Source organism: Sceloporus occidentalis, unplaced genomic scaffold (genome assembly GCF_023333645.1).
Source record: "Sceloporus occidentalis isolate IW3139 unplaced genomic scaffold, rSceOcc1.0.p SCAF_384, whole genome shotgun sequence".
Lineage (NCBI taxonomy): Eukaryota > Metazoa > Chordata > Lepidosauria > Squamata > Phrynosomatidae > Sceloporus > Sceloporus occidentalis.
Genome location: NW_028317364.1, coordinates 372,468 through 382,623, shown reverse-complemented (window position 1 = coordinate 382,623; position 10,156 = coordinate 372,468). Strand labels below are relative to the sequence as shown.

The following is a 10,156-nucleotide window of genomic DNA, read 5'->3' as shown; positions in this document are numbered from 1 at the left end:
CTCGCAAGCCGCACGGAAACCAGACTTTAGGTTTTATTGCCATAAAAAAAAAAAAAGAGAGCGTCCACGAGGCGGAGGAGCACACAGAATACCCGGCTCCGATCTTCCAGCCCCTGGGAGCCCATAACATCTGGAACGAGGGTTTTAGCGGTTCCTCTTCCGTTCCTCGCTGTTATTTTCGTGTTCCCCGGGATCTATCGGGATCGAGAGAACCCAGAAACGGCCATTGAGATGCCAGCCGGCTTCATCCCAACCAGTCAAGGTCATCATCCTCATCGTCGTCCTCATCTCCAAAGAGGGGAGCGGGAGGGGGGCGACCTTTCAGGCTCTAGAAACACGGGATGCAAAGTATCAGACATGAGATGAAAGTCACCACAATGTTCCAGATCATCTCCCCGTTTAACCCGTTTCTTAATACCCATCACCAACAGGTGAGAACTCACCACTTCCTCCTCGTCTTCCTCTTCCCGTTTTGCGTTCTGGGGCCGGGGAGAAGCCATTTTAAACAAGTCTTCATCCTCAGCGTTGTCCGCACTGAAAAATAACGTTTATCGTTCAGCGTTACTTGTTTCGGGCTAAAGCCGTCTTAAGATATCTCTAGGTTTCCTGTAAAGGCCGGGCCCCGGGGCGCCGATCACTCATCGTCATCATCGTCATCATCATCATGCGCGCCCGGAACGGGTAGTCATTATTGGTAACCACCGACCTTGTAGAATGAAACGGTTATGACCGGCTCATCTAGTCCTAAAGACTCAAATCTCAATCGGTCCATTTAGGTGACTCAGTGGTGGCCAAACCCGCATGTAAGCCGGAATCACCTTTAACCCATCGATAGATATTAAGGTCCGATCGGTTATCCTGCGATTTCACGGAGAAGTAAAACACATTACCCGGCATCGAGTTTCCGAGACGTCGCTTGGCCGGCGATATCCTCTTCCTTCGCCGAAGGGACGGTGGAGGAATTCGCGGCCGAGGTATGTTCTGTCGGAGGGACAGGGCTGCCGCCGTCCGGGTCGCCCCCCGAGGGTTGGGGAACATCTGGTCTTCTCTCCTCTGCTTTCTCTGCGGCGCGGACGTTGGAGGCAGGCGACTCTTCTTGGCCATTTATAGACTCGATCTCGTCGGTCGGGGCTTCAGTGGGATTCGTTTCGGATGTGAAAGCTTCGTCGCCCTCTGAAGATTCTCCCCCGCTCGCTCCTTCTGTATATGTGACCGTGCTGGACTCTGGCAGATCACTGGAGATCATATGTACCAAAGCAGATGAAGGATCCATCACCTCTTGAAACACCTCCACAGAGCTCTCCTCCTCCTCCGGTGGAGCGTCGTCGGGCCGGGCATCGAAGTCATTGTTTGCAGTCTCGTGCCTTTCTGACGTCTCTTCCTCTAGACGTCGGGCAGGTTCCTCCTGGATTTCTTGGGGCTCAGCAATCAAAACGGCAGACGCCGTCCGCTCTTCTGTCTCGGGCTGCTCGACGGTATGGGTGGCAGCTTGAGCTACGGTCCTTTCCTCCTCCTCGCTGCTGCTTCCCGCAGGGTCCTCGGCCTGCCGCTTGTTCAGTAACCGCAGTGTGGTTGTCTGAAAGAGGTTTAGAACGTAACAAAGAGTCAGCAGTCATGGAAGAGACACCTCCTGGCCTTCAACGCTTCATTGTTACTGTTTATCTTATTTTTCCTGATTTCAGACACAAATCTGTGTTTTTTTGCCACAAAAAGAGCATTGTACAAAAAAATAAAGTCTCTTGCTTGGCTGGGTCAGCGACTAAGTTTTAGTGAGCAGGGGAGATACTTTAGGTCTTTGTACCTTAATGGTGCTCATGATGGTGGCCAGCACGGCCCGGCCGCTGTACGTCTCCTCCAAGTCAAACTCTGATCGCAGTGATTGGAAAACGCCATTCATTATCTTCTTCACCTGGGGAAATGGGGGGGGGGGGGGGTCTTAAAACTCTATAGCATTTCACATGAACCCTCCCGGAGTCAGAGGACCCCCAAAGCCGCCAATCAGGAGGAAGATCCATACGGGGCGCAGGGATGATGCTCACCTCCTCCGTGGTGTCTTTGGCTGGACCAGCCTCGTCCACCTTGGATTTCGTTCTTCGGTATTCCTCGGTCAGAGCAGCCAGCTGACTCTGAAGCTTCGCGCACTGCGGTGAATAGAGAAAGTATGACAATGAGATGTAACGGAGGGGAATGGATCCTGCGGTCAGCGCTCTGGGCCTGTGGCCAGGGTAATAAAGATGTCCTCCCAGCATGCTTTACACAGCGAACCGGTCATTAAAGTGACAGCTCTTGGGACCCATAAACTCATCCGTAACGCATTAAGAGACTCCCAGGCCGAGGACTCACCTTATCTCTCAGCGGCTGCAGCTCGGCCGCCTGCACCTCCAGCTCCGCATGTCTCTGCTCGTCCAGATCTCTTCCCGAGGAGTGCTTTAAAGCCACAAACACAGACAGCGTTACAAAACTACATCAACCACCCCTCCCCCGCTGAGATATTTGGGAACGAAGGGGGTCTCGCGTTATCGCGGCAGGATTTGGGGACGCGGTTTCTGCTGACCTGCCCGGCGGCTGCCTGCTCACGGGTTTTCTTCAGGACCTGCTTGAGGTCCTCGATCTCGTCCTGGAAGGTTCTCCGTATCTCCTCCTGCTCATCCTCCGCTCGCTGCCGGTCCTGCCGAGACCTCCTCGTCCTCTCTGCGAGGCTCTGCGACAGAACACAGGGGGTTAAGGGTTCATTTAAAGACTCCCTCCTCCGGGCTTTTGGGTGCAGAAACAGGTATTTCAGTTATTTTACTTTACAGGTGTTTTGAGGCCAACGGCAACAATCCTCAGGACAATGGAAATAACCACTTATCGGCAACAGATCAACGAGACTGAATTGCCGGGGACTCGCGCCCGGCCTGTACCCTGCCAGGGACTCGCGCCCGGCCTGTACCCTGCCGGGGACTCGCGCCCGGCCTGTACCCTGCCGGGGACTCGCGCCCGGCCTGTACCCTGCCGGGGACTCGCGCCCGGCCTGTACCCTGCCGGGGACTCGCGCCCGGCCTGTACCCTGCCTGGGTGTAGACGGCGCGTTACCTTCTCTAAATTCTCCTTCTCTGCCTTCAGATCCGCCGCCTCTTCCTCCAGCGCTGCCAACCTGGCCTCCAGCTGCCGGCGTCCGTCTTTCTCGGTCTTGGCGCGGCTTTTAGTCCGCTCGGACGTCTCCTGCGCCTCTGAAAGCGACAAGGAGAAGACGCGTTGGTGCCGCGGCCCCAGGCAGGTTCCAGCTCACACCGAGCCGCGCGTGCGCTCACCGATCAGCTGGACCCGAAGCGAGCTCAGCTGGACCTCGTTCCTCTCCGTGTCCTGCAGGGCGGCCTCCAGCCGCGTCCTCAGCTCCATCTCCTTCTTCTGGGAGGCCGTGACCTCCAGCTGCAGCCGAGACACCTGATTGGTTGCCGCAGCCAGTTCCTCTGCCAATACGACCTGCCGTAACAAACGGGTTACAAGCCGGCCCCGACTACGCCCAGAACACGTCCAGCTTCACGGTAACTACGTCCTGCTATAAATGTTCTAATTTCTAATAACAAAACAGAGCAAACGCTAATCCGCCCCCCAGCCGCTGCCTGCACCCCGTGCGAACAATCTGGAGAGCGACAGAGCATGAGAAACGGGGAGAGAAAGAGGGCTAAAGAGGGCGAGACAGACAATGGGAGGAGAGGGGCCCTGCAGACCTCACCTGGCACCTGCCCAGATCCGTGTGCAATGCATGCTGGGAAGAAAATGCAGCAAAAGTGAGAACCAGCAGAAGTTCAGCCAATCAGAAAACATGGCAGGAACCGCGGAATTAGAGCGCACGGCGCGGCGTTACCCAGACACGCCGTACTCCCCTAACATCAGTCTAAACGACATCCCGACGTATCCTGGCGGCTCAAGGAGTCAAATAACATCCTTGTTTAGTATTTAAAGCCAGGAAATCTCACCTGATGCCAAGAATTCCACCTCATTTCAATAACAAGTCGTTACTTTTGTATGAAGGAGTGTAGCAGCGGCCCCTCGATCTACACGTTCGCCTGCCCCAGGCCCTCCATCTTTCTTCCTCCCCCTGTGTTTAACCGATACCACGCTGCAGGGTAAATGGGGGGAGGAGAATCAGCCCCGGGGGGGGGGGGGGGCTTGCCGTACCTTCTCCTTCATGGCGTGGAGCACCCTGGCCTGCGTGGTCTCGGCCGTGGTCTGCAGGGAATCGTTCCTCTGCTCCATTAACCGGTTACTCTGCTCCACGTACCTGGTGAGAGGAAACGCGGTGAGCGCGCCGCCGGGGGGCAGTTACCCCCCCCCAGAGTCTCACCTCTGGTTGCGGGCGATAAGCTCCCCGATCTTCGCGTTCTGCTCCTCGATTCGGCTGCTTTTATCCAGAACCTCTTGTTTCAGACGCTCGTTCTCCTGAAAAAATAAAACGGTTACGGGAACGGCTGATTTGCGTGAAAGTCACTTAAATTGTTTTCTGTATCAGCCGTGGGGGGGCAGGTCTGTTGTACAGCGCTGCAGCATACGACGGCGCTACATCAATAACAGAGCGGATTCACCTGGATGATGCGCTGAATGTTGTTCATGATCATGGCGCTCTCCATGGTGATGGACGAGATCCCGGGGGTTAAGTGGGAAGCTGCAGCCGAGTTCTCCTTCTGGAGATTGTCGACCTGCGGAAACAGCAGCTGGAGGTGAGACGGGGGGGGGGCGCAGGACGGGGAGAGGACAGAAATGGGGGAGGGGAGTATTGGGGGGGGCTCAGCTTACCTTAGACGCCAGGTTATCGATCTTGTCCGCGATTTTACTGACGGACATTCGGATCTCGGTGCTGTGCTGCCGCGCTTCTGTCATCAGGAAAGCGGTGACGTCCCCGGCAGCTGCAGCAGGGAAGTGGCTCTCGTTATAACTTCTATGCGGTTCGCCCGCTCACCTCTCCCAGGGACAGAGATTAACGCGTTACGGGGCCCCGGATAACGGACGTGAAAAGCCCCGTAAGGAGCGCCAAGTACAGCTGGGAAGCTCAATGACCAATTACTGCCCCCGCTTCTGGTGTCACCTACCTATATTTACCCCCCCATCACCCCTCCCAGACACCCTCGGAGCCCCCGAGCTGGGAAGGGTTAATGCGATAAATGCGGCTCCCACGTTCAGCGGCACATACCTTGAAAATGCGCCGGCTGCTGTATCTGAGGGGGGTACACGGACCCCATCGGCTGCAGCTGGGCGACGGATGCGGAGTACTGGATGCCAGCGTAAGGCTAAAGGGTTAGAGTAAAGTGTGCTTAGAACTCTACGCAGAGACCCGGGGGATAAGCCGTGTATAAAGCCGCGCGGATCTCGAGTGACCTGTTACCCGGACTAACGGGTCTGGCTGACTAAACGCCGCTACGTTCCCTGGAGCTGTCCGCGCATTACCTGGAATCCGGCCTGGGAGGAGAGAGGAGCCACGGGCAGGAGGGCAGCGGAGGGCGCATGGAGACCTGGGGCAGGCTGTGTCTGAGGAGCTGCAACACAGGGGGGGAGCGAACATCAGAATAACTCCCAGGGGCCAGGAACATCAGACAGTCACTGAGAAGAGACCACTGAGGAGTCATCAACCCCCAGAGACTGCAGAGCAATTCATTACAGACAGCGGCTTTTCACTGGAATGTCAGTGAATCCACCGATCAGACTCCCAGCAGAGGAAGTAAAGCTAAGAGACTGAGGGTAAAAAGAAACCCAGACAGAAATCCCTTACCAGAGCAGCTCAGGATCGGTTGTTGAAGAAGAAATGCTGTCTGAGCCAGAGACCGCTGAGGCCGTGCGGTCAGTGCAGAGCCTGTAATGTCATTTTAACCCCTTTAAGCTCTAAAAGATGCTGCCGGTCGGCGCACACGTTACCTGGAGCCGGCGTGTGGCTTGTCTGCGGAGCGGGTCGGACGAGGAGCGGCGCGGCGGGGTGCGGAGAGAGCCTCTGAATATTAGGGTCCTGCAAAAAGAGTTTTATCGACACCAATTTATACCCAACACCCTTTCCCGTAAAGGCACAGTATTATTCCGCCCCGGTGCTCACCTCCATGTCCGAGTCGCTGGAGTCCGGCTGGGGGGTGCCGCTTCCCGCCAGAAAGGGGAGCATCGGCTGGCCCATCCTCGCCATGCGCGAGATAAGCTTCGCCTTCGCCATGTCAGGATTCTGGGAAAAGAGTCGCGTAACTACTAAGGAGCGCTACGGTATCCACCGGCGTCTCTGTAAGTAAACGTAATAATAACGGGGGGCCGGCTGCAGGCGCTTACCGCAAGCTGCTCGCTGATGGAATTAGACTTGGCTCGGACGGCGGGCTCCCTGTGCCGGGGGCAAAAACCTTAATTATCGTATTTATAACATTAATCCTTAATTATCGTAATCAACTGAAACTTCACGCGTGTATCGTGCATCACACGAGGCGCAGTCTTACCCCGGCTGGGGCGGCACCGAGGTCGGCGGTTGGGGTAAAGATTCTTGGGGTAAACTGTCTGTCAAGGACACCGGAGAATCTCGAGATCCGACGCTCTGTCTGTCCAAATCCTTCACCTTCATCTGAAAAATGGAGCACATTTCCCACAAAGAGTTAAATAAAGAACCCCCCCCTCCTTTAAACACACAGGAAGTGCAAAGCGCAGCCAATAAAAACTTCCCCCTTCGCCTATTTCAAATTTCTCAACAGCGATAAAAGTAATGGGGGGCGGTTAATGCGGACGGACGGACGGACGGACAGACGGTCACTCACCCGTTTAACTTCCACCTCGAACACGAGGGTTGAATTTGGAGGAATCCGCCCGGCCAGGCCTTGGGCTCCGTACCCCAGGGCAGGAGGTATAATCAGAAGCCGGCGTCCGCCTTTCTTCATCCCCAGCATCCCTTCCTCCCAGCCCTGCAGGGACAGAGTGTCTGGGGTAAACGGGAAGGGGCTGCCAGATAATGGGGTAATATTTGGGGGGTCCTCGGACTCTCACCTTAATGACTTTCCCGGACCCCAACTTCAGCCGCAGCATTTTGTCCTTCTGCACATTCGAGTCGAACACCTGAACAGGAGAGATAAACCATGAGGTTACCATGGCGACGTACATGATTCGTTCATTAATTAGCAAACGACGGGAAATGGTCATAAGCCCGACCCGATCGCAGGAGATCCCGCCCTAGCGGACCCCCCGCCGCGTACCTGGCCCAGGCCTTGGTTCTGAAATAGCCACCCGGTGTAAGCGACTTCCAGCAGATCTCCAGCGTCGGCCGCCGGCCCGTCACCCAGGAGCAGATCCTGGCACAGGACGCCCTCCAGACTCGCGGAGCCGTTACACCTGGCGATGCAGACCTGCGGAGGGACACGCGCGTTACGGCCCCCCCCCCCGGCCTGTGAACGTATTTATTTATTCCGCCCCTGGCTCAGAGTTTATACTCGCCGACCTCCCATTGGTTCATCGGGGCTCCGAGTCACGAAGCCGCCAGCTGCCGTATAAATACCTGCTTACTGAACTCCGCGGCGGCCGCCTCCGACTCAAACATAACGGACCAGTTCTGGCGCTGATCATCGTAGAACGTGGCGTAGTTATTCTGCTGGACCTGGGCGCACAGGGGGCATCAGAAAGTGCGTGAGAGGGGCAACTTCCCATCCGCCACACTCACCCGGCCCAGGGGCCACACTCACCGTAAAGACAAGGCCGGCGTGGATCCGGGTGGAGGTGACCGGCTGCTGCTGGCTGATGTAGAGGAGGATCCTGTACTGGATTCCAGACAGAGACAGACAGTCAGAGCGCAGCACGTGCGGGGGGCAGGGGGGGCAACAAGGCGCGCGGGGGGCAACAAGGCACGGGGGGGGCAACAAGGCACGGGGGGGCAGATCCCCAGACTATACAGTAAGTGGCAGGAGCAGCATCTCACCTCTTTAGCCGAATGGTTACCCAAAACCGCCGCGCCGAACTTCCCCTGCTTCACATACTGCCCGCCAACGCTGAAAAAACGAAAACACGTCAAACGGATTCCGCGGGGGGGGGGATTTATAAGAACGCCGGGGGGGGGGGTTATAAGAACGCGGCTCCGTTACAGTCAGATGCGTCGGCAGACAGCCAGAAATCTTTTACACTCGAGAAATAATAATAAATTCCCGGGGACGAAGAACGGCTAGCAGGGCCCAGGACCGGCCACTGACCCAAAAAGCTTACAATTTAAAGGCGTGCACGGCCGTGGCGAAGAGGACGGAGGGCGCGGGTCCTGCTGCTGCCGGTCCGGACGGTTTGGGGGGTTTTGGGCCTGAGAAAAAAAACCAAACAAAATTATCAGCCAATTCCAGACATCGCCCGGCGGAGGCTGCCCCCCCCGACCCAGCACCGCTGCCCCCCCTAGTATATCCGCGGCGGGGCTTTGGGGCGCCGGACAGTTATTTAGCTGTTAGTGCCCTTTCCGGTAGACTTGGGTGCCCGCTGTGCCCGTGAACTCACCGGCCGGGCCCTTCTTTGGCTGTTTGGGGGCCGTGTACTGGAAGGACTCGTTGCCCGGCCGGTTCTCTGACTGGTCCATCCCAAACAGCGAGGCCAGCTTCGCCCTGCAAGACAAAAACTCCGGCTGAAAGGGGTCGCTCGTCTCACTTAACCCTTTAGCGGAATATATTATTTGGGTCCGCCGGACCCCTTCATTCCATCCCAGCTCGGGGACCCCGAAGCATCGGAGGTCCGGGGGGCAGCCAGACGCAACACGTAACCAACCCGTGCGCTTCGTGCCACAGGTACCGAGTCCTCCATTCCCCCGACATGGCGTCCCGACAAGCACCGTGCGCACCGCCACCCCGCGTGGGGTTATAACCGGATGTCTCGACCCGCAGCCTGATTACATTAATAGGAAGCATCTGACTCGGGTTAGCGAGAGCGCCTCCTTCGCCGAGATCTCTCAGAGCGTCCGGTTAGACAGCTCCCATCGAATGACCCCAAAGACGAGACTGCCGAGCCGCCAGGTCTACGACACCGAGAAGCGCATCGTCGCGTTCTGTATGTCACTGGAGGGGTAAGCGCGGCACGTTGGGCACTCTGGGCACGCTCAGCACCCTGCTCTATCATTTCGGGTATCAGGACGATGTGCGTGTATTAAAGCGGGGGGTACGGGGGGGGGGGGATTAATCGCACCGGCTCCCGGTCAGGATCTGCTTCTAATCCTACGGGCATTAATAGAACCCGAGTGTCACGGAGCAGCGGTTGGGATTCCTGGCGTATTCGTCGCTGTGTCAGAGAGCGTCTAAAGAATTCTTTCTTCCTGGGCGCCCCCCCACGTAGTTACCCCCTGATCCCTGCGCTCCGTGTCGTGAAACCCCTAGAGGGGTGGCGCAGAGACCCCGTCATTAAAGTCACGGCGACGAGAATCTCCTGGACGCTGCGGACGGGGTAACCGATACCGCGTCATACAAACTGCACGGCAAGCCGGACATGCAACGTTTGGTGGGGTTCGGGTCGCGGTTTTGGGGTCACCTCCCGGTTCCATTAAACTGGATCGGAGCACTAAACACATTCCGTGCGCGGCCGCCGCGGATCAGATTTAAAACGCATTTCTGGCAAATACTTTGGGGACAGACTGCAGGCTTTGTCAGTAAATAAAGTGTTACTCCTGTGTTTAGCTCAAGCCTACCTCCTCTGCTGGGAGGCCATTCCACGTACCCACTACAGTATAGTCTGATCTAGCCCTGCACCTGACTCAGTGGCCCCTCCAGCCCCCTGCTGGGAGCTCCAGGGTCACTCACCCTCCAGTGGGGGAGAGAAAGTCCGTGTCATCATCCTCTGCCCCGAACATACTGCTGTGGGCCCTAGTGACAGTGAATACAGGGACCAGTAACCGGCAGCCGCCCCTTCCCGTCTCTTCCGGGATGAGGAAGAGTGACGGGGTAGGCAGCTGATTCGCTGTTCTCTTTACGGCTGCCGTAAAAAGTCGTTATGTCGCTGTTAGACAGCCACAACGTGGCGCTGTCTGCTCCTGGAACGCAGCAAAAGCCCAATTTCCTGCGTGTCACGCCTCGCTGCGGTTACTAGTACCGGTCAATCAGAGGGAGACTGGCCCGCCTCTGGGTGCTAATTGGTCAGTGCCTGGATGGAAGGCGGAGGCGCCGGGTTTTCATTCAATGAGCTCGCTAGTCCCGCCCAGAGGAGTAAG

General features: G+C 57.0%; 1 protein-coding gene across 1 annotated transcript; it reads right to left on the bottom strand.

Moving 5' to 3' along the window:
• Positions 1–244: 244 nt before the first annotated feature.
• LOC149273351 (FK506-binding protein 15-like) lies at positions 245–9,799 on the bottom strand. The gene is made up of 28 exons (XM_089506437.1): positions 9,750–9,799; positions 8,452–8,567; positions 8,188–8,275; positions 7,907–7,976; positions 7,674–7,748; positions 7,490–7,588; positions 7,191–7,340; positions 6,985–7,053; positions 6,759–6,902; positions 6,447–6,568; positions 6,273–6,334; positions 6,065–6,207; positions 5,893–5,980; positions 5,428–5,516; positions 5,174–5,270; positions 4,780–4,889; positions 4,569–4,682; positions 4,331–4,425; positions 4,165–4,267; positions 3,294–3,465; positions 3,076–3,212; positions 2,502–2,701; positions 2,344–2,461; positions 2,040–2,141; positions 1,802–1,909; positions 891–1,576; positions 444–534; positions 245–328 (listed from the first exon to the last, which is right to left on the bottom strand). The coding sequence occupies exons 1-28, from the start codon at positions 9,797–9,799 to the stop codon at positions 245–247; spliced, it is 3,582 nt and encodes a 1,193-aa protein (XP_089362563.1).
• Positions 9,800–10,156: the final 357 nt, after the last annotated feature.